We start from the raw sequence: 23677 nt of genomic DNA, 5'->3' as shown, positions 1-23677 counted from the left end.
AATCATGTTTTGGGGATGCAGTTGTTAATGAAAATAGAAGCAGGAAAATTTTATTTATTTTTATCACATTTAAATTTTATTTATTTTTATTTTAAAGTCAAAATGTGTTTTATTCATTATTCTTGATGTTTAAGGAAAACGATAATATAAATTGGAGAATAAAAATATTTATCTCTGCTACAATATCAAAGAAGCATTTCAATCCAAGTCCAACCAAAAATCAAAACAAGAAGAGGCATTGTATGATTTTCAAAGAATGGGAAAGTGAAAATTAATAGAGAAAAGCATCGTTAATGTCTAATTATCACCAATATCATGCCAAGTGAAAGAAGGCAGCCACAAAAGACCACATACTGTAGGATTCCATCTATATGGAATGTTCAGAGTAGGTAAACCTATGAAGACAGAAAGTAGATTAGTTGTTGCCTAAGGTTAAAGGAGGAGGGTTGGGGGAAATAAGGATGGTTGCTAATTGGTAAGGGGTTCTTTGTGAGTGACGGAAATGTTTGAAATTAATTGTGGTGATAGTTGCACGACTCTGTGAATATTCTAAAAATGATTGTACCCTTTAAATGGGTAAATTATGTGGTATGTGAATTAAATAAAGCTGTTGTATCTTTTAAATAAAGGGACCTCTATCCTCTGCCCCTCACTAGTGCTGGTTTCCATCACAGCTCAAGGGTCCTGTGCATTGAGAGGGAAGTCCCCTCTCGCTGGGCTGGGTCACAGGCTAGCGAGTGCAGGTGGTCACTTAGAAGGCTCTTCTGTTCAGCTGGTTTAGGTATTTCTGGGCTGACTGTGGTGTTGAGTAAACCTAGCCCTGGGGCCCACAGATATGGGTAATTAACAAATCCCGGGGATGAGTCGGGTGGCTCCGCGGGAGGGGGTGAACGCCTCTGAGTGAGACGTCGCCATTGCATCATCAGTTGTGGACAGCCATCTTTCTGACCATTCATCTCATCCTCCTCAGGCGAGCCTAGATTGGTAAAACGCACAGTACTCCCTCCTGAGTAGGGAAAAACCCACTTCTTCGCTACTGTGAGTTTCTTTCCTGTGTGTCTCCTTTACTCTCAGACAAAAAAATTTCACCTCCGACGCTTCTGGTCACCAAGTGTGTGGGTTTCCCACCTCCCTGCTCCCAACCCCCCAGCCCACCAACAGGCAATTCTCTGCAACACCAGCTGGGTGTCCTATAATTTAACTCAATTCTGACACTATCTACCTGGAGATAGAGTCAGATCCCACAGGTTAAGGGCTCAGTCCCACAAGACTGCCCCCCCCCCCATTCAGATGCCAATCGCAAGTAGGTCTCCTGGTTACCCACAACTTCTGTCCGACTTGGCTAAAAATCGGAGGTTCCCATGCCTTCTCCCACACTTTGGATTCGATTAATTTGCTATAGTGGCTCAGAGAACTCAGGGAAACATTTACTTGCAGTTACCAGTTCATTGAAGAATACAATAAAGGATACAGATGAACATCCAGATGGAGGAGATGCACAGGGCAAGGTATGTAGGAAGAGAAGTGGAGCTCCCATGCCCCCTCTGGGTGTACCACTCTCCCGTACCTCCTGGAAGCCCTCTGAACCCTATACTTCTGGGATTTTATGGAGACTTCATCATTTAGGATGATGGATCATTAACTCCATTTTCAACCCTTGTCCCTTCTCAAGAGAATGAGGGGCAGGACTGAAAATTCCAAGCTTCTAATTATGGCTTGGTATTTCTGGTGACCAGCCCTCAACCAGGAGCCCGCCCCGAGTTGCCTCGTTAAAGCAAAAGACACTCCTATCACCCAGGAAATTACAAGGGTTTCAAGAGCCCTGTGTCAGGAACCAGGGTCAAAGACCAAGTATTAGAACAAAAGATGCTTCTAGTGCAAGGGTTTCAGGAACTCTGTGCCAGAAACTGGGGGAAGAGGCCAATATGGACTTTCTATTATCTCTCAGCTCCAATGAGCATAGACCTCTGAATCATTCACTCTGGGGGACAGGGATGGGGAGACATGGGATAGAGTAAAAACTGATTGATTCTGTCTTTTGATTTAAGCCCCAAACCAAAGGCCAGCTCTCTTGTCGTTTAGGTGTTTGTCCTTTAGGCTGATTATAAAATTCTCTGCCAAGGTCCTTTTGCTTTTAGCTCATCTACTGACAGAATCCAGATGCAAATGCTTCTGCAGCAACTGGAAACTTTGCTCTCTAATGAATCATTCTTTCTCTCTCTTCCATCTTGAGGCTTTGTGTACAGGGATAGGAGTGTACAGAAGATGTCTCTGCCTCCACTCACTTTCTCTTAAAACCAGTGCCCTTCAGTGACTTTGTCATATGGAGGTCTGGGTAGGTCAGGTCCCTGATATGAAAGCCTGTCCCTTTCATTATAGACGTGACCCTTCCCTTGATATAAGTCCCTGAGTGGGCAGGTGAGGTCCCCCAGGATCCTGGTTCTGTTCTGACCAGAACTTGGATCATTCCTTGAGGACCCCAGCCTTGAGTGCCCTGGGTTAGTGGGTGAAGGGATGCCAAGGTGGGGTGGTAGTAGAGGAAGGTGGGTACTGATTGGCAGGTTCTGGCCCCCGGGGGTGTTGTTCTTGTCTCTATGACCTCTCCTCAGCCCCGTGTCCCCTGCACTCCATAAGCAGAACCTGCGATTCCTAACCCCACAGCTCAGCCCCATCTCCCCACCCCTGACCCCTTCTCTTCCACGGCATCTTCTCCTGGGCTCACAGTCTAAGCCCTCACCCCTCACCCCACCCCCTGCTCCTACTTAGGGAGCTTCCTACCAAGTCATCTGGATCAAAGGAAAAGCAAGGCCATAGTTTTTCTTTTTGGCTCCATTTTCATCCCCTCCACAGCCCTCATCTCTCATTCTTCTTTCCTACAGACTCTCAGTTTGGAAAATACACCTATGTTGTTGCTTTGTCAGTCACAGCCTGTTGACAGCAAAAATGAGTGGCAATGTGTCTGAGGAGGCCACCAGGGACCTGGTCACCCTATTTCACAGATGCATCGAAGAGAAGCCCAAATCGGTCAGAGAGGAAAAGTCTGAAGAAAGACCATTTTCTTGACTACCTGGTTATCTTTACCAGTGGTATGGTTGGATCTGGAGCAGGGAGAGACCCCCCCAGAGCGGGGAGACCCTGGGGGCATGGGTGTGGCCCTTGGAGAACCTGGGCTCACTTAGGGACCCTGGGGTTGGACACCTGCCTAGCTGCTCCTGAGCCCCACTTGCCATCCTCTTTCTGTTGCAAAATGGATTAGTGTTCCTTTTGTCTTGTTTAAGAAATCTTTGCCTACCTAGACCGAGGTCTTGATATTTTCTTATGTTACAGGAGCTTTATTCCTTTACTTTTCACATTTAGACCTACGTTCCATTTGGAATTGATTTTTGTCTACTTGTGAGGTCAAGTTTCATTTTTTTTCACGTGAATATCCAGTTGATCCAGTACAGTGTGTTGAAAAACTTCTCCTTTTCCTACTGCTCAGCAGTGTTGCTTCTGTCATAGAACAAGTATACTGTATGAATATGTCTTTATCTCAGTTCTCCATTCATTTCTGTTGACTTGAAACAAATAGACCGCCAGATATTTCTCCAGCAAAGATGGGTTTATTTGGGATCAGTAGAGAATTGCAGTTCAGTCTGCAACCATGGAGAGCCACGTGCGAGTCCCTGACAACAAGGGAAGAAGAATACTTTTATAGGGAAGAAAAAGAAGTTGGGAGGGCTATAGCAAACAAAGACACCAGGTCTTTCCATTGACCAAGTCCTTGACAGGAAAGAAGAGTCTTCCTGCTGGATTCTGCTATTGTCTCAGTGTGAGAGCGCCCCCTGCTGGTCTCCCAACTCTATTCGAGGTTTCTGTTTATTAACTTTTTACAGTTCTCTTGGTCTATTTGACTATCCTTGAACCAGTTCCACAGTGTCTTAGTTATGTTAGCTACTATAATAAACCTTAATTAACGTCTTGTATTATAAATCCTCCAACTCTTCATTTTCATAATTGCTTTGGCTATTCTTAGCCTTTTGCAATTCTATGCATTTTTTTCTTAAAATAAGCTTGTCAATTTGTACAAAAATTCTGGCTAGAGTTTTGATAGAGATTGCCCTGAATCTATAGATCACTTTTGGGAGAACTGAGAGCTTTACAATAGCAGAGTTTTCTAGTCCATGAACATGGCATATCCTTCTGTGGCTTCCTATCCCATTTCGAGTAAACTCCCAATTTGCAAAGTCCTTCTTGGTCTGGCCTCTGCCCACCTCTCAGACCTTACCTCCCATCTCTCTCTCTGCTTTTCTTTTACATCCTTCTGGTTCTTCTTTTTGTCCCTTGAACACATCAGGCTGGCTCCCATCTGAGTGTGCTTTGTATTAGCTCTCTTCTCTAACGGCAGGACTCTTCCCCTGGCTGGATCTACTGTTATTTAGAGGCAAGGTAATATAGTAGTTAATGTACAACATGGTGATAATAGTTAACAATACTGTACTGTAGGGACATTCCTGGTGGCACAGGGGGCCTCCCAATGCAGGGGACCCATGTTCAATCCCTGTTCAGGGAACTAGATCCCTCATGCATGCTGCAGGTAAGAGTTTGCATGCCACAACTAAGGAGCCTGTGAGCTGCAACTAAGGAGCCTGCCTGCTGCAATGAAGACTTGGTGCAACCAAATAAATAAATAAATAATTAAAAAAAACCCCAAAACAATACTGTACTGTATACTTGTAGTCTACTAAGAGGACCAATCTTAAGTCTGCTCAACACATACACACACACAATGGTAACTATGTGAGGTGTTGCTTGATTGTGGTGATCACTTCACAATGTATATGTATATGTATATCAAAACATCAAGTTGTATAACTTAAATATATACAATTTTTATATGTCAATGATATATCAATAAAGCTGTTTTTTTTAAAAAAAAGAACAGGCTCCGTGGAGTCAGACGTGGAGCCAGGTTTGAATTATGCCTCTGCATTTACTAGCTGAGTCACCTTGAGCACGTTCCTTTACCTTGTTGTTCCTTGGGTTCCTGATCAGCAACTGTTATAAGATGAGATGAATGGATATATGCAAAGTCCATGGGGAAGTACTCAGTACAGAAGAAGCACTTCTAAAGTTATTTTTATACTTTTAGTTATTTTCTCAGTCTCCAGAGATCTCTCGATCTTACAGAAGGCACTCCCCATACTCTGATACTCTTCTTATTTTCTACATGGTAAAGAAATTAAGTTGCTCAGAAAATGTAATAATATCACACTTCTGTTCTCTTTCATCCTAAACATTCCCCCCTAAGGATTCTAAAGTATCTAGTAATCCCCCTTCAAGCATAGGCCATCCCATGTTTCAGATACCGGTGAAGTCATTGACTATGATATCAGTTTGCTCTAATCATAAAGACAAAATTGGCCTGTAAAATAGAAAGTAGGCATAATGAGAACTGGCAAAAATCCCAAATGGAGCCTCGATATTTAACCAGTATAATCTGATTCATCATCTTGTGTACCAAAGTGGCCATAATTCTTTACTTTTTTACAAAAAAAAATTTTATTTATTTATTTATTTGGGCCCCATCTTAGTTGCAGCAGGCGGGCTCCTTAGTTGCAGCATGCAAACTCTTAGGTGCAGCATGCATGTGGGATCTAGTTCCCTGACCAGGGATCGAACTCTGGCCCCCTGCCTTGGGAGCGTGGAGTCTTAACCACTGTGCCACCAGGGAAGTCCCATTCTTTACTTTTAAAAGTAATTGTTTGAATTCCCCTCTCCACCCAACCAGAAATCTAATATTACTCTCTTGAGGTCTTTACCTATCCTTGAGTTGTCTGAACCCTGGGGGCTTCAAGGCCAATGGGAGTGAATCTTCTTTCTCAAGTTAACCAGAGAGAGTCCTTTGCTGCAGTGACTGCTGGCTGCCACATGGTGTCGCTTTCAATGGCTGGTCTTCACAATTGGAAAGATGTTGAAGGCTGGGATGTTTGTGAAGGTTGGGATTGTGTCCTGGCAGTGGTGGTAGGGATGCGTGTTTGGCACCAAGCTTGTGGTTCTTTTCTAAGTACACTACCTTGAAGGTTTGTCTAGGGGTCTGTCTCTACCTCCAGACTATGAGCTTCTAGAAGGCAGAATGTTAAACAATTTATTTATTTTTTATTGAGGAATATTTGACCAAAATGATATATATTTAAGGTGTGCAATTTGATGATTTGATATACACAATACATTGTAAAATAATCACTGCAAGCAAGCTAATTAACATATTAATCACCCTGAAATATATGTATATATATGTATATTTATTTATACACACACATATATATATTTATTTTTTCCAGCAGTGTGAACACTTATCATCTACCTTCTTGGCAAATTTCAAGTATACAATAAAGTATTGTTAACTATAGCCACATTGCTGTACATTAGCTCTTTAGCATTTATTCGTTTCGCTTTACTGAAACTTTGCATCCCTTGACCAGCATCTTCCCATTTCCCTCTCCCCCCATCCCCTGGTAACCACCTTTCTACCCTGTTTCTATGAGTTCAGCCCTTTTAGATTCATACATAGTGTGATCATGCAGGATTTGTCTTTCTGTGTCTGGTTTATGTCATTTAGCATAATGTTCTCCAGGCTCACCCATGTTGCTGAAAGTGGCAGGATCTTTTTCTTTTTTGATGGCTGAATAATGTTCCACTATATACACATATCACATTTTCTTTATCCGTTCATTCGTCTATAGACATTTAGGTTTTTTCCAGATCTTGGTTACATGAATAATGCTGAAATGAACACAGGAATGCAGACATCTCTTCGAGATCCTGGTTTCATTTCCTTTGAATGTATATCCAGAAGTAGGATTGCTGGATCATAAAGTAATTCTATTTTTAAGTTTTTGAGTTTTTGAGGACACCTCCATTATTTTCCATGATCTGTCCATTTAAAAAAAATTATTGCCCAGACCAATATCAAGAAGCTTTTCCCCTATGTTTTCTTTTAGGAGTTTCACAGTTTCAGGACTTATATTTAAGTCTTTAATCCTTTTTTAGTTGATTTTTGTATATCATGAGATCAGGGTTCTATTTCCTTCTCCTGCATGTGGATATTCAGTTTTCCCAGTACCATTTATTTTATTTTTAAAAAAATTTATTTATTTAATTAATTTATTTTTGGCTGTGTTGGGTCTTCGTTGCTGTGCACGGGCTTTCTCTAGTTGTGGTGAGCGGGGGTTACTCTTCATTGCGGTGCGCGGGCTTTTCATTGCGGTGGCTTCTCTTGTTGAAGAGCACAGGCTCTAGGCATGCGGGCTTCAGTAGTTGTGGCTTGCGGGCTCTAGAGTGCAGGCTCAGTAGTCACGGCGCACGGGCTTAGTTGCTCTGTGGCATGTGGGATCTTCCCGGACCAGGGCTCGAACCCGTGTCCCCTGCATTGGCAGGCGGATTCTTAAGCACTGCACCACCAGGGAAGCCCTCCCAGCACCATTTATTGAAGAGGCTGACTTTTCCTCATTTTGTGTTCTTGGCACCTTTGTTGAAGATCAGTTGACCTTAAGGTGTGGATTTATTTCTGGGCTCTCTATTCTGTTCCATTGGTCTATATGTCTGTTCTTATGCCAGTACCACACTGTTTTGATTACTGTAGTTTTTTGATTACTGTAGTTTTGTAATGAATTTTGAAATCATAAAATGTGAAGTCTTTAGCTTTGTTCGTATTGCTCAAGATTGCTTTGGCTATCAGGGTATTTTGCAGTTGCATACAAATTTTAGAATTGTTTTCCTATTTCTATAAATAATGCCACTGGGATTTTGATAAGGATTGCATTGAATCTGTAGATCATTTTGGGTAGTATGGACATTTTAACAATATAATTCTTCCAATCCATGAACATAGGATGTCTTTCCCTTTGTCTGTGTCTTTTAAAATTTCCTTCATAAATGTTTTTATAATTTTTCAGAGTACAAGTCTTTCACCTGTCTTGTTATTTCCTAAGTGTTTTATTCTTTTCGTTGTTGTTGTGAATGAGATTGTTTTCTTAATTTCCCTTTTGGATAGTTTGTTGTTTGTGTATAGAAACACAATTGATTTCATAGGTTTACTTTGTATCCTGCAACTTTACTGAATTGGTTTTGTATTTATAACAGGATTTTTGTTGTTTTCATTTAGTCTTTAGGGTTTTCTATGTATATAATCATGTCATCTGCAAACAGAGATACTTTTATTTCTTCTTTTCCTGTTTGGATGCCTTTTACTTCTTTTTCTTGTCTAATTTCTGTAGCTAGAACTTCCATTATTATGTTGATAAGAAGTGGCAAGAGTAGGCATCCTTGCCTTATGCCAACATCTTAGAGGGAAAGCTTTCAGGTTTTTTTCCCCATGAACTATGAAGTTACTGTGGGCTTCTCATATATGGCCATTATTGTGTTGAGATAAGGTGCTTCTGTACCTATTTTGTTGAGAGTTTTAATCATAAATGGGTGTTGAACTTTGTAAAATGCCTTTTCTGCATTTATTGAGATAATCATGTGTTTTTTTCCTTTAATTTTGTTAATGTGTTATATCACCTTGATTGATTTGCATATGAACCATCCTCACATCCCTGAGATAAACCCCATTTAGTTATGGTGCATGATCCTTTTAATGTACTGTTGAATTCAGTTTGCTAGGATTTTATTTAGGATTTTTGCATCTATGTTCATCAGGGGTATTGGCCTGTAGTTTATTTCCTTGTATAATTTTTGTCTGGTTTTGGTATCAGGGTGATGCTGGACTCAAGAACTGAGTTTGGAAATGTTCCTCCTTCTTCTATTTTTTGAAAGAGTTTAAGAAGCAGTGGTATTCTTTTTTGAATGTTTGGTAGAATTCTCCCATAAAAAGATTAGATCCTGGCCTTTTCTTTTTTCTTTTACCAGACAAACAAAACTGAGGGATTTTGTCATCACTAGACCTGCCTCACAAGAAATGCTTAAGAGAGTTCTTCAAATTGAAATGAAAACTCACTAAACAGCAATGTGAAAGCATAAATCTCCCAGGTAAAGGTAAATATCTGGACACATACAGTCTAATGTAACACTGTAAAGGTGTCTATTGACTTTCATGTTAGGATGGGGAAGGCTGCTGGGTTACTCCTTTTCTCCCGCGGAAGGAAGTCATGGCTGGGGGGATCCCTCTTGGGTTTGGTATATGGGAGCTCTCACTGCAGCGGTGATGCCCTTGTCCAGGTGTGGGTGTGTGGGGGTCGGCTTGGTTCAGGCATTTGCTTGTGGTAATGAGAGGTGGGTGGTGGCTCTGGCAGGGGAAGGGGGATATCAATTCATTTCTGTTCCCCTTCTCCCAGCACCTAGAACACAGGGCAAAATTCTGAAGAAACATCAACATTAAGGAAGAGTTGATTAAAATGTACAGACTTAAAGTAATTTAAATGTCTACCAATAATGGATTAATAAAACAAATTTAGATACATGCAAACAAATGATCACTATGCAGTTATTAAAAATCAGGCTCACATTGATTAATAGTGTGAGAACATGTCCACAGCATAACAATAATTGAAAACAGTAGTTACATCACAGTTGTGGAAGGAGGTCATCATTATGTACTGGGATGGTATGGAGAGTAATTTTTTCCCAGATTGAACAAAGGCAGGGTGAAGAGGGGTGCACTATGACCTCCCACCCCCCTTCAAGCTATGGGCCAAAAACGGAGCTCCTTTTGAGTGACAAATTATCATGCAGAGATTGTCCAAGGATGTATTGCCATATGAAATTTGTTAATTTGTTGTTTTCAAGGTTTTTATTTCTATTTTGTCCCTTGGCTATAGAGATTGTAGTTGTGAACATTTTCCTATTTATTGCTTTTTAAAAAATTATTATTTTTATTTTTTTGGCGGTGTTGGGTCTTCGTTGCTGTGCGTGAGCTTTCTCTAGTTGCGGCAAGCGGGGGCTACTCTGTTGCAGTGCCTGGGATTCTCATCGCGGTGGCGTCTCATGTTGCGGAGCACACGCTCTAGGCGCGTGGGCTTCCGTAGTTGTGGCTCCTGGGCTCTAGAGCGCAGGCTCAGTAGTTGTGGCACACGGGCTTAGTTGCTCCGTGGTATGTGGGATCTTCCTGGACCAGGGATCGAACCCGTGTCCCCTTCATTGGCAGGCGGATCCTTAACCACTGTGTCACCAGGGAAATCCCTATTTATTGCTTTTAAATGTCTGTTTAATTACTTTCCTGGAATAAATTCCCAGGGGAATGATGGCTGAATCAAACGTATTCAATAACATTCTCTGCAACTGCAGCTTGGCATTGCCAAATTGTTTTACCATTTAGCAATTTGAGCCCTGTTTTTATTTTCAAAACATAAAAGTGTACTGATGAACCACTTTTTTGCTGAAGAAATCATTATGTTGGGTAGATGAATGAAGGATCACCCTGGAAAATGTTTTGCCTTCAGTGTTTACCTATTTTTCCCTCAAACCTTCAGGGATGCGGCGACTTAATCTCTGCTTCAATTACCTGTCCTTTGGCGCCCCCTTCTGGGAGGTTTACTCATCAGCCTGCGTGGCTCCTCCCAGGGGAGATGCATGGGTGAGATGGCGGTAGAAGAGGGTGGCTGAGAGAGGGCTTGAGATGGGGGAAGGCAGTTCATCTGTCGCTCAAGGACCTGTCACCCAGATGGCACCTGTATGGAGGCCAAGCCTACACATCTGGGCCCTCTTTGAGCAGATCACTTCCACTTTGCAGTTGGTTATTTCCTTATAGTAAAGGTATTCCTACTACTTCTCTCTCACCTCTCACCCATCACTCAACCCATTTAAAAATCCTCTATCAGCTACTTTCTATGCGCAGGATAAAGTTGCAGCTCTAGTTTGGCACACAGGGCCCTTCACATTTTGTCTCCATCCCACCTCTCCAGCCCTGTTTCTTCCAGCTTGTCATGATGTACCCTGTGGGCTTCATCCCCTAAGCAGGCCACTCTCTCTCATGCCCCTGAGCCTTTGTCCATGCTGTTTCCTCTGTCTGGAGTGCCTGGTCCTCCATGCGCCTCCTTGCAACCAAATTTTCAAGTGCCATCACAAATAGCATCACCCTAAGGAAATCTTCCTCACCTTTCCAGGCAGAAGGTGCTCCTTGGGTGCCCAGGGTACCCTGTTCATGCCACTAAATTAGTGATGTTCACAGTGCTTCTTGCCGGTGTGTGACTCTGTCCCCTCCACGCATCCCCATCCTGTGAGCCGGCCCCATGTCTTACTCTTATTGCCTAGAAAGGGCCGGGTGCTCGAGAAATATTTGTTGGATGAGTGAATGTGCTTCACGACTGTGGAGTCTGGGGGTTCGTTAATTGGGGGAGGACATCCCAGGAAGATGTATTTAAGTTGTGTGTCTGACCCCACCCAAGCCCTGGAGCTGGGATGATGAACTCTGAGGCAGGAAGATGGATAACATGATCTTCTGTGGTTCTGAGATGTTTCAGACCAGGCGCTAAGGGCAGGTGGGTCCCTGAAACTGGCTGAGTTAATTGTGGGAGGCAAGTGTCACGTGATGGCATCTCAGGGATGCAATTAAGACTCAGTCATGCTGCTAGGAACCTGCGAAGAATCACAGCACTGGCTGCCATAATTGGAGGCACCATGGATGGGCAGGATGCGGGACTGGGCGGCGGAGCCTGTGCTCCCACAACTGCCTCCTGCCTGAGCACAGGGGAATCTCTAGGATAAAACACAGATCGGGACGGTGGATTCACAGCAGCCTCAGCCCAGCAGTGATTGAGGTCAGCACCCCGTCCAAGAGAGCTGTAGGGGTGGGCTGGGCTGTGTTGGGTCTGCACAGGTCCAGGAAAGCAGAGGGGGGCTGCTTACCCATTCTGGAGGATGTGTGCCGTGTAGATGGATGTCCCAACAGCATAACTGTGGCCCCGAAGGGGTTAAGGGCCCAAAATTATAAGTCTTTGGGGTTGTTCCCAAAGGCATTGATTGAATCTAGCTGCAGGTGGTCATTTGTGTGATTTTGGGAAATTTACTTAACCTCTCTGAATTTCATTTCCTCCTCAGGAAAATGAGGGAATGATGTCTCCCTTACAAGGTCATTGTGAGGATTACATGGGATGCTGTGTATAAGGGGCTTCTCCCAGTGCCTGGCTGGCTCTGTAAGAGTTGGGACCAGTTGTGCTGAGTCTTATCTGCCCAGAATCCAAGGAGGACAGCTGACCCGACAGGACAGCCCTGCCTCCCGAAAACAGGGATCTCATCTCCGAAAGAAGTGGGGAGCGGGCGGTTGAGGGCATCTGTCCCTCACCTGTGCAGAGCACCGGGATGGGGCTGCAGGGGGATGGGAGAGGCTGCGGCGCCCCTGCCTGCCCCCGCCACTTGGGCACTGAACAGCCTCAGCACACAGAAGCTATGGGAGGCCACGGGGCCATGCAGATGGCACGCAGACTCCTTCAGAGAGGGTCAGGGCAGGGGTAGGAGAAAGATGGGGATCCCTGTGCAGTCTGTATTCAACCAAGAAAGGAAAATGATATTTGAGCAGGCCTGGGCTTTGGGGTGGTGTAATTATTTCAATATTCTGTTTGTGGTACAAAATAGTCTATGGTAGTGGGGATCTGGCCTTCTCAAGGGGTTTAAAAATATTTCCATTGGAAAACACCATCTTGCTTCGAAGAGTCTAGTTTTTTCTCATTCTTGATTTCGGGGACTCCTAAGCCGAGGGCAGGGTTGGGGCGTGGAGAACACAGCTCCTGTCCCCTGCAAGGCTCCCGTCTCAGGGAAGGGACAGAGCCCTGTCCTAAGAGTTCACGGCAAAGTTTCCTGCAGGGCGGGGACTCTGAGCTAGGTTTGCAAGGGGTCAGATGGAGGGCAGGGAGGGGGCCTGAGACAGGTTGGGCAGAGGATTCTTGGAGGAAGTGCCCACCTGCTGTGGCCTGGCCTCAGTGTGGCCTGCTGTGCTGTGCTCTCCCCCAGATTCTCCACTGTCCCCTGCTGCTCGCCCCCTGCATCTCCAGAGCTGCCCCTGTCCTGGGCCCAGGCCCAGCCACCATGACAGACACGCCAGTGGAAGAATCCCTCTTCCAAATCATCCACTGCTACCACCAGTATGCGGCCCGGGAGGGGGACTTGGAGACCCTGTCCCTGGAGGAGTTGAAGGCCCTACTCGTGGACAACGTGCCCCGCTTCGTGGGGACCACAGTGTGTGGGGTCTGAGGTCGGGTGGAGATGAAGTATGGGGTTGGTTGTGGGGGTGGAAGTGAGTGGTGAGAGTGCAGGTACAGCTGTCTCCCAAGAGCATTTTCACCTAGGGGAGGGGCCTTGAGGGAGGGTGGAGGGCAGGATCTGTGGTGGGGGGAACATGGCCCAGCCCAGCCTTATTTTCTGTCCTTCCCTGTCCTGAAATTTCCTGCCTGAAACTTAGTCCTAACCCCAAACCTGTTTATTCTTCTGCCTGACCTGCTTCTGGCGAGAACGGGTCCTAAATCTTCCCTCTGCCCACAGGCCAGTTCAATCAGCGCCTGGCCCCAGGACTGCCCTTTGAACCCCAGCCCCTTCTCCTGGGGTCTGCACAAGCCACTACCCCCCCCCCCCCCCCCGAAACCCAGGCTGGGCTCAATCACCCTCTGCAGGCCGGTGCATCTCCTCTGTCATCAGGCCCAGCCCCATGATTACTGGGCTCCTTGGGGACTGCAAGGCCGGCAGGAGTGTCTGTGGGGCGCTGCCCTCGGCCCTTGGTGCCCAGCCCCGGCGGGGTCTCTGGACTGTTATGTCTAGAGGACTTCAGGTCGTGCCCGACTCAAGGCCCTGCATTCCAGGAGGGGCACCTCCTCTGGTCACTTCTTGTGTCCCCTGACTGCCTTTGGGACACGTCAGAGGAGAATGACTTGCCCTCAGTTTATTGGAGTGTAGCCACGAGGATCACTAAGGCGGGGGCTAGGGTGACTTTTTAGTCCTTGTTTCTAGGGAGACTTTTTTCTTTCCAGGGCCAGTTGCTTATGTCGTGGGGCTGGGCAAGGACCCTCAGACCCTGCACTCGGGGGCTCACAGGGCAGACATAGCAGCCTGGGCAGGGGGCTGAGATGAGGGAAGCCGGGGTGAGCCTGCCCAAAGCCGTAGGCCTCCAGTTTCCCGGGTCAACCAGCTTTGCAGAGGAGATAAGATTATAAGAAGTAGATGGTGGGGCAGTGGGGGAGCTGGAGGGGGAGACCTGCCATGAGGATGAGGGTCGCCCCCAGGCCCACAGCTGCTTACGGCTGCAGCGACGTCCTTCCCGGAAGCTTTCTGAGAACTTCACGCCGGCTTCCCCATGCCTGTCAGCCAAATCCTGCTGAAACCTGCTTCATCCACACTGCCCAGTGCGCCAACTTGTCCTCACCTGCCCTCTGACCCCTGACTTTCTCCCTGCTGTCCCTTCCACTTCAGATGCTCCTTTCCTCCCTACACCATCCCCAGTTCTCAGCCCTGAGGGCCACCTCCTCTGGGACATCTTGGCCAGCTCCGGGGCCCATGGCTCTGGCCTTTCCCTTGATCTGCCCCTCCCATAGGTGACATGGGCCCAGTGTCATAAACAGTTCCTGGGCCGGTGCCACGGCATGCAGACATGTGACCCCAGCTGGTGCTGGCCCTGCAGCAGTGCTGGAGACGCAGAAACGTGGGGGCGGTGGGCTCTGCCCTGGGAGCTCCCAGTGTGGAGGAGCTAGGCACAGCTCTCCACCCCGAAGCCCCTGGGCTGGGCTGTCCCTGCAGGGGAGAGGGGCTTAAACAGCCTCCGATGGTGGACGAATGTGGATTGTGTTGTGGGCTGTGCAGTCAGTCAGCAAATGGAGCCCTGCCTGCACCCTCTGTCTGCCACGCAGCCCCAGGTCCAGTTAGCTGAGGTGCCCACCATGCCACTGCCTCTTTGGCTGGATTCTGCTGCATAGGCTGTCCTGGCCACTGACTGTGTGAGTGAGGATCTGCGTCCTGCAAGCCCCTTCCAGGCAGGGCCAGGCCACAGTCCCCCACCCCGCCCTCCCACCGGCAGGCAGCGGGTGGGGGGGGGGGGTGGCCTGGCTATTGCTGCGGGGCGATGCCTGGGGGCGTGCTTGACCCTCTGCCCACCCCTCAGGGCCAGAAGGAGCCATACTCCATCACGGAGTTGTTCCGGGTGGCAGACAAGAGCAAGGACAAGCAGATCTGCTTTGAGGAGGCCCTCTACCGCTTGGGCAAGCTGGTGAAGGACTGCCACCCGCAGTAGCACCGGCAGCTGTGCGCCCAGCGCAGCGCCCACCACAGACTCTATCAGGGGGAGCACAGGCAGCCTCCCCACAGGGGCCGGCTGGGGGGCAGGTGCGACCTGGCTACGGGCAGCTGAAGGTACAGCTCTGCCTTGTGTGTCTGCGGTAAGGACAGCTGTGAAGGAAGAGAATAAAGCAACCTCGTAAACATTTCTGGATGTTGTTCAGTTCCTGGTTCTGGGCCTCTGCTCCGGGTCCAGAAAGAGGAGGTTTGGTCCTACTTTGAGGATCATCCATTTTGGGTGAGAGACAGCCCCTGCCCCCAGGAGCCCCTGTCTGAGGGGGGTAGACAGAGCCCCTGCCCTCAGCTTTCAGTCTGAGAGCGAGGAGTCTGTTCTCCTGGGGAGCTGCCTCCTTGACAAGGAAGCCGGGGCTCACCAGAGATGTTCTGATCAGTCGTTCACTACACATACAGGACTGAACACGAGTTAGGAGGGCAGAAGTTCTTCCAACTTCAAAAGAGAGTCCCAACAAAGGTGCAGCAGCCTGGGCCTGGGAAGGGGCCAGGACAGGGAGGGGAAGGTGACACCAGAGATGTTCTGATCAGTCGTTCACTACACATACAGGACTGAACACGAGTTAGGAGGGCAGAAGTTCTTCCAACTTCAAAAGAGAGTCCCAACAAAGGTGGAGCAGCCTGGGCCTGGGAAGGGGCGAGGACGGGGAGGGGAAGGTGACACCAGAGATGTTCTGATCAGTCGTTCACTACACATACAGGACTGAACACGAGTTAGGAGGGCAGAAGTTCTTTCAACTTCAAAAGAGAGTCCCAACAAAGGTGGAGCAGCCTGGGCCTGGGAAGGGGCGAGGACGGGGAGGGGAAGGTGACACCAGAGATGTTCTGATCAGTCGTTCACCACACATACAGGACTGAACACGAGTTAGGAGGGCAGAAGTTCTTCCAACTTCAAAAGAGAGTCCCAACAAAGGCAGAGCAGCCTGGGCCTGGGAAGGGGCCAGGACAGGGAGGGGAAGGTGACACTGGTAATTGACATCGGGTGGCAGGTCCGGGCCAGTCTGGGAGGGAAGATTGTGAGGTGGGTTTTTCCCACTATGAGTCAGAGATGGAGTCAAGGGCAAAGCCGGCAATGCAGCCTGTCAAAGGGAAGAGTGATGAGTGGGACGTGGGTGACTGTCAATCAGGGAAGGCTTCCTGGAGAAGAGGAGGGTTTGGTCTGGTTTTTACTAAGAAAAAAATGATGAGACATGCGGGCGTTTTTCTGACTCTGGGCTATTTGTGACGCCCTGATCCCTCCCTGCTGAGACCTGCCCCTGCCCTGTTTCTGCGTTGTTTGTTTTTGTCTCTCCCTGGGAGCCCACGAATCTGATGCAGAATCTCTTGGGGTGGTGGTCTCCTCTGCCTTTAGGCCCTGCTGGGTCCTTCCTGGAGGGTTTCTTCTCTGAGGATGGTCTGAGGACCCACGTCCTGAGCGCATTGTGATAGAAACGATGAGTTTCAGAAGAATAATGGGTAATCATCTGTGTTGCTCCCCTGTGCAGATGATTGTGGGTGTCATTTAAGGGACTTGGTTTGGTTCCCTTTGCCAGCTGGGTCTGTGAACCAAACATGGGGAGCAGTGCCCTGCAGGCCGAGCCAGGGACCTTTGTTCCTGATCAGTGGAGCTTGGGAGCAGGCCTGCCATGGACGCCCGTCCACGCCTGCCAATCCCCAGTGCCCGCCTTTTAAAAGTCAGCAGCCGCCCAACCCCGCTTCCGTCTGGACTTCCCCTGTGGAGGTGCCTGTCCTGCTGCATGGAGGTGTGTTACTGTCTGTGTCCTCCGCCAAGACAGGCACCACGTCCTGTCATCTCCGTGTCCCGCGCAGGGCCCGGCATTGTCACACAGAGCGTGCTCAGGGAGGGGGTGACGCAGGGATGGCGCCTGCTGATTGGAATCCCATGACCCAGGTCTGTGTTGCCTCCTGCAGGTCGCTTAGTCACGTCCAGAGACTTGGAGACAGTTGGCCGGGTGACTCAGGACACCCTTGCCCCAGACCCAGGTGGGTCTTCCCTGCCTGTCTCACCTGAAATGTGTTGAGTTCTACAGGCTTGGAGCATGAAGGGGCGGCTCAGCCCAGTCCTCCTGCCCCTTCCTGGGGGGTTTCTCCACCGACCCTGCGGGCTCTGTCCGCATTTCCTTAGCTGCGGGCAAAAGCCTGGTACTGGGACTCACCAGGGACTGTGTGTGCTGGGACTGAGCTGTTTCTTGTAAACAGGACTAGGTTCCGCTCCCCATGGTTGCCCCACGTCTGTCAGTCTGATTACAGGAGCTGCCTTTTCCCCCATGTGCTTACCCAATTCCTGACGCCCTCTTCTGCCAGGTCAGCTCAGCCTGGTCCTGCCCTCCTGGAGGCCCCCAAGGCTGCCTGTCCAGGGGGAGCATCTCTGGGGGCAGCATTTCACGGCCTCGCTGGTCAGCAGGCTCCACGGACAAGCGCATGAGGCTGGAGGGGGTCATGGCTCATGTCTCCCTTGCTGGACCTGGGGCTTTGTTTTCCTTCCTTTCTGGATGAAGAAAGCTGTCTCCACAGGGACATTCTCAGGGGAGTGGCTTCAAGGCAGGCATCTCCCGAGGGGTCCAGGGTCTGGGAAAAACATCATCTTCATCAACCTCACCATCACCCCCCTTGAAAGAGGTCAGTGTGAGCTCCATGCCGGGCTAGTGAACAAACGCGAAATAGAATCTCAGAAAAAGCGACCCTGTTGTTCTAAAGTGTGCTTTTTGGCACCTAAGCACCAACACAAAGCAGAATGTATGCCCAGAGGACCTTAGGTGACTCCCCGTGCCTCAGTTTTCTCATCTGTCACGTAGGAATAATTGTACCTGTGATGTCCATTTCACAGGGTTATCAAAAGAGTTAGTGGATGTAAAAACACTTTGATAATATGATGCGCTATTTGGGGTAAGATGGTATTGTGCCAGGTCATATAGAAGGGGCCTGGCAAATAATAGGTATGCACCAAGTGCTTGATCATTGGCTGAAAACTTGTCATATTAGATGTCAGAAACAGCCCTATTTTCCTGTCAAGAGGTTGACTAGCCAAGGAAGGTAGACTGCATTTGGTTGGTGGATCTATATCCTGTCTTGTTCCAAAAACCACTTAAAATGGCTGGGTATGATAAAGGGAATTTTCACATTGGGTAAGGGCTAGATCAAGTGTTCAATTTGGCATTCACTTATCCCCTCAGTAAGTATTAACTGAGCCCCTAGTATGCACCAGGCCCCGGGATGTGATGTGATTTCTGCTCTAAAGGGGCTCCCAGACCCAAAGAAAAGACAGGCAATAAACAGATGAACTCTAATATAGCAGGGCAAATGCTGTGATGCAGAAGGGTTTGGTAGCATGGAGGAGAGAAGAATGAACTCAGTGTTGATAAGGGTGGGGGAAGGAGAGTCAGGGGTGGACGAGAGCAGATGGTGCCTGGGCTGGGGCAGGAAGGATGAGGAGGACTTTATTGGCAAAGAGGCATTCCAGGCAGGTGCAGAAAGTAGATGCTGTCACAGTGGGTCATAAGTCGCCTAAGTCCTTTGATGTACCAAATGTTGTGCCACAACAAATGTTGTACAATACATTGTATTGTACATTGTACAATACAAATGTTGTATCTCTGTGGGCCTCAGCTTCCTCTTCTGTAAAGTGGGAATTACGATAGAACATAACTCATAGGATTACTGTGAGGATTAAATGGACTGATGTAAGTAAAGCACTTGCAATGATTCCTGGTGTATGGTAAGAACCCAGTAAATACTAGCTATTATTTTGCTATTATTTGTTCTTATTGATTGTTGTTGCTGTTATAGTATATGCCAGGCACTGTGCTGGGTCCCAGGGAGGCAGAGATGGATGAGCCAGTCAGGGTCCTCGAAGGTTCACAGCCCAGCTGGGGAATCAGGCACATTTACAGAGCAGTAATCACGTTGTACACTCACACAGTGCTTGCTTACTATGCGCTGCTTTAAGCACTTCACACATTTTTTTTGTGTGTGTGTAAACTTTAATTAAAATATAATGCAAATTAATAAAGCCCACAAATCATAAATATTTTTCATCTATTATTAATCCTCACAACAACACAATCAGGTAGATTTTATTTTTTTTAGGTGGAAGGCTTTCGAATTTTAAAATATTTTAAATTGTGATAATATACAAATAACATAAAATTTACCACTGCAACCATTTCTAAGCGTCCGGTTCAGTTGTGTTAAGTGTATTCACGTTGTCGTGCATCCAATCTCCAGAACTCTCATCATCTCGCAGCTGAAACTCTGCACCCAATAAACAATAACTCCCCACCTCCCCCTCCTCCTAGACCCTGGCAATCACCATTCTACTTTCTGTCTCTGTGAGTTTGACTAATCCAGGTACCTCATATAAGTGGAATTATACAGTATTTGTCTTTTTGTGTCTGTCTTATTTCACTTAGCTTAATGTCCTCAAGGTTCACCCATGTTGTATCATGTGTCAGGATCTCCTTCCTTTTTAAAGGCTGAATAATATTCCATTGCATGTATATACCACACTTATTTATCCATTCATCTGTGGATGGACACTTGGGTTGCTTCCACATTTTGGCTATTGTGAATAATGCTTCTGTGAACATGGGTGTACAAATATCTTTTTGAGACTGCTTTCAATTATTTTGGGTATATACCCAGAAGTAGAATTGCTGGATCATATGGTAATTCTGTTTTTAATTTTTTGAGGAACCACCATAATTTTCCACAGTGGTTGCACTATTTTACATTCCCACCAGCAGTACACAAGGGTTCCAATTTCTCCACATCCTTTTCAACACTTGTTATTTTCTGTCTTTGTTGACAGCAGACATTCTAATGGGTGTGAGGTGGTATCTCATTGTGGTTTTGATTTGCCTTCCCTAATGATTAGTGTGGTGGAGCATCTTTTCCTGTGGTTATGGGTCATTTGTATGTCTTCTTTGGGGAAATGTCTATTCAGACATTTGCCCAGTTTTCAGTTGGGTTGTTTGTTTTTTTTGGAGTTGAGTTGTAGGCTTTCCATATTCTGGATATTAATCCCTTCTCAGATATATGATTTGCAAATATTCTCTCCTATTCTGTAGGCTGAGGGTAGACTCTATTTTTAATCTCTACTTAATAATTGATGTAACTAAAGCATAGAGAGGGTAAGTAATTAGCCCTAGGTCACACAGCTATAAAGTTAATGACAAAATGGAGCCCAAAGGGCTGTAGAAACATGAAGGAGAGAGAGGCTAATCCTATCTACTTCCCCTAGGAGGCGGTGATGGCCTAGGCCTTGGAGGAGCACAGGGTAAATATTTGTTGAATGCATGAAGGAGGGAGAGAGGGGAGGAGTTTTCTCAGCAGAGTCATGTTCTTGTCAGATCACACTCTGGGAGCCTGATGCTCTGGGATCCGGTCTGGGCTCTGACACATCTGCACTGGGAAACTCTGGAGGAATCACTTCACCTTCCTGGGGGCTTGACTTCTGTGTGTGTAGACTGAGTGGGCTCTGCCCCGCCTTCCTGATAGGCATGTTCTCAGTATCTTAATAGGCTATGTGAGTCCGAAGGGCTTTGTAGCAAGAGAAATGCACCACAAATCTTCAGTGTTGGAAACCAGTTCATCTGAGTGGCATTTTGTTGGGTGGGAGAGGGACTTGGTCCTCCTGAAATCCGGGGGGAATTGGCCACCTCCTCTTCTCCTCCTGGGCACGAAGCACTTCTGTCTTCTCCAAAGATGCCCTCCTTCCCCCACCCCCACCCCTCATCGTCGGGTTCCTCTTCAGCCCAGGCTCCTGGGGTCAGAGGCACACAATCATCCCAGAGAGGGTTGAAGGGTCCCTGCTGTTTATGCAGAGGCTCAGTGCCTCATGCATACTGAGGGACTCCAAGCCAGCATCCGTCTCCTGGGGCACAGTGCACCCCCAGCTTCACAGAGCAGGAGCGTTGTGAAGGGGTAGGGATGGCAGCAGAGAAACTGATTTAGGCCTTAGCAGCACACGTCCCCACCAAGTCCGGCCACACACAGAACAACAGTAGAAATACTCCACCTTTCATTACTAAAATCCAGCAGCCATGAAAAGTGTTCTTAACCTTTTAGGGGCCTTTGGACCCTTTTGAGAATGTGATGAAAGCTATGGAGGAATGAGCTTATACTCATGCACTCAAAATGATGCACTCAACTTCAGTTCCATTTCAGAGATGCACAGACTGGCCACTAGCCACAGGAATAGCCACAGCAACCGTGGGAAGGACTCAGGAGTGGGCATCCTGGTTGACCAAGCCAGGGGTTGCTAGCAGCTTACAAGAGGAGTCCTCACCATGCCGTCTTCCTGATTTCTCCTGCTGGGCATCACTGCCCGGCAAAAGCTTTCCTCCTTCTACCTTTCCTGTGCTCCCCCCACCCCGCTCCAAGCTCCGCATCAGAACTTTTCATTCTGTGCAGTGATTGCCCCATTCACCTTGTTGGGAAACCAGAGGCTGTAGCAATCCTCGAAGGGAGCAGCTGCCTCTGAGTGGCCTGAGGCCCTGGGCAGCTGGCCAAGCCTCATTGCTATAAAAGGGAGCCGACACTCAGCCCTGCATGTCTTTTGTCAACTCTGTTTTGGGGAGACCTGGTAAGTGGAACTGCCCCAGTCTGTCCCACACTTTGGGCTTCCCCTGGGGAGGGCTGAGGAGTGCAGCAGCCTTCTCTGAGGAGGGGAGAGAAAGCTCGGGGAGGTCTGGACTGAGTCCAGGGCTCCCGGAAGAGAAGCGTGAGCCGGGGCTGAAGAAGGAGCCGAGTGCTCTAGTATTTTTGGGTGAGGGCACGTTTGATTCCCAAGCTGGGCCCTTCCTGGGCAGCGGCTGGGGGCATGGGGAGAGCTGGCAGTAACTGTGTGTGTGTGTGTACCCTGCTTCCTTCCACACCCTCATCCACATCGTCCCCCACTTCCCATCATAGCCATAGCCTATGCTGGGTTTAGTTATCTGGATGGTGCCATCCAGGACAGAGCCATCCCTTGGAGTATGAGCCTTCAGAGTGTCCCCTTAGGCACCATCCCCATGCCAGGGTTGCCCGTGTGCTCTGTCTTCCAGGTAGGACAAATCCTTGGGCACCATGCTGACGGACCTGGAGAGTGCCATGAACTGCCTCGTTGACGTCTACCACAAGTACTCCCTGGTGAAAGGGAATTACCACTCCATCTATAGGGATGACTTGAAGAAATTGTTACAGACGGAGTGTCCTAAGTTTTTGGAGGTGAGGAGGGGCTGGGTGTGGTCGGGGTTCTCTGCCTGACTCTGATGACACCCCGGGTCACTGGTCCCTGGCGTTGCCCTGTGCAGCCAGCCATGCCTCAGCTTCCCTGAGATCTTTACACTCTGGCTTCTTTCTCTCCAATCTTCACAGAAAAAGGATGCAGACACCTGGTTCAAAGAGTTGGACGTCAATGAGGATGACGCACTTAACTTCCGGGAGTTCCTCTCACTGGTGATAAAGGTGGGCCTGGCAGCCCATGAAGACATTCACAAATAGCAGAGCTATAGAGCCCTGGGGCTGGTCCCCTGGACTTGTCCCTTCAGAGTAATAAAGTAATTGATACCTCAGGCCTCTCTTGGTCTCTTGCTTTTCTCTTGTGGAATGAGGGTCCTGGGGGTTGGAGGGAGGGTTGGAAAACCCAAGGAAGAAAAACAAACCTCTGTTGCCCCCACTCCCCATCTCTCACGAGTCCTGTCTGCTTTCTTCCCCGTGTTCTCCCTAAATGATTCCCAAGGCTCTTCCAGCCCCACGGTCCTGAGTCATGGGTTCCATTGACTTAAGGATTCTACAAAGTCCAACACACTATAGCTGTTGATTTTCCTACTTGTTCCCAAATGGGTGATATGAGAACAGGGTGACGCAAGGAAAGCTCATAGTGTTCTCTAAGTTGTAATTTCCAGCTAATTATCTTAGATGTAACTTTTAGGAAATTAGGGAGATAACTATGTAGAAGTGTGTCTGTGTGTGTATGAGAGAAAGAGAGAGATTGATTCTATGTGTGGTGTGACTTTAAGTGGATGCTTAGAGTTCTACACTAAGTAACACTAATAAGCCCCCTGGCTCTACACTTGTAATTTCTCCTTAAGAGATTTTGGAAGCTTTCCTTGTCTCTCCATTCCCAACCTCCTAACGTGATTAAATAATAAAGGAATGGGCAGATAGGCTAATACATTAATAAAGATCAACTCAAAGAATAGGGTACTCAAATGCTTCCCTGTGGGGTGAATGCTTTGGTAATCAGTGATTTATCTAAAATAATCTCCCCATCATTACTCTGGATTTCCAAGGGTCTGGGGAAATGGGAGGGCCAGAAGATGAATGGGCACCTCTCACCAGAACCCAACTCCCAAGTTGAGTTTCCATGCTGTGCCTTGGGACATTTTCTATTGTCCCCACTTAGGTGATGGGGCGGTGGTGTTAGTAATGGGGAAGGGGGTTGGGAGCT

The 23677-nt window shown here is 47.7% G+C and overlaps 1 protein-coding gene across 1 annotated transcript; it reads left to right on the top strand.

Annotated features, from left to right (window-relative positions):
- Positions 1 to 21694: 21694 nt before the first annotated feature.
- On the top strand, positions 21695 to 22800 carry S100A8 (S100 calcium binding protein A8). The gene is made up of 3 exons (XM_036864546.1): positions 21695 to 21829; positions 22290 to 22452; positions 22603 to 22800. The coding sequence occupies exons 2-3, from the start codon at positions 22312 to 22314 to the stop codon at positions 22726 to 22728; spliced, it is 267 nt and encodes an 88-aa protein (XP_036720441.1). The 5' UTR covers positions 21695 to 21829; positions 22290 to 22311; the 3' UTR covers positions 22729 to 22800.
- The last annotated feature ends 877 nt before the right edge of the window (positions 22801 to 23677 follow it).

Source organism: Balaenoptera musculus, chromosome 1, assembly GCF_009873245.2.
Source record: "Balaenoptera musculus isolate JJ_BM4_2016_0621 chromosome 1, mBalMus1.pri.v3, whole genome shotgun sequence".
Taxonomy (NCBI): domain Eukaryota; kingdom Metazoa; phylum Chordata; class Mammalia; order Artiodactyla; family Balaenopteridae; genus Balaenoptera; species Balaenoptera musculus.
The sequence above is the reverse complement of the archived record's forward strand: the minus strand, read 5'-3'. Positions and strand labels throughout refer to the sequence as shown.

Excerpts from the sequence above, each read along its gene's own strand:
- S100A8 (XM_036864546.1), top strand. The coding sequence starts at position 22,312 with ATGCTGACGGACCTGGAGAGTGCCATGAACTGCCTCGTTGACGTCTAC. Across the intron at positions 22,453-22,602 it reads AGTGTCCTAAGTTTTTGGAG|AAAAAGGATGCAGACACCTG; the intron begins GTGAGGAGGGGC and ends CAATCTTCACAG.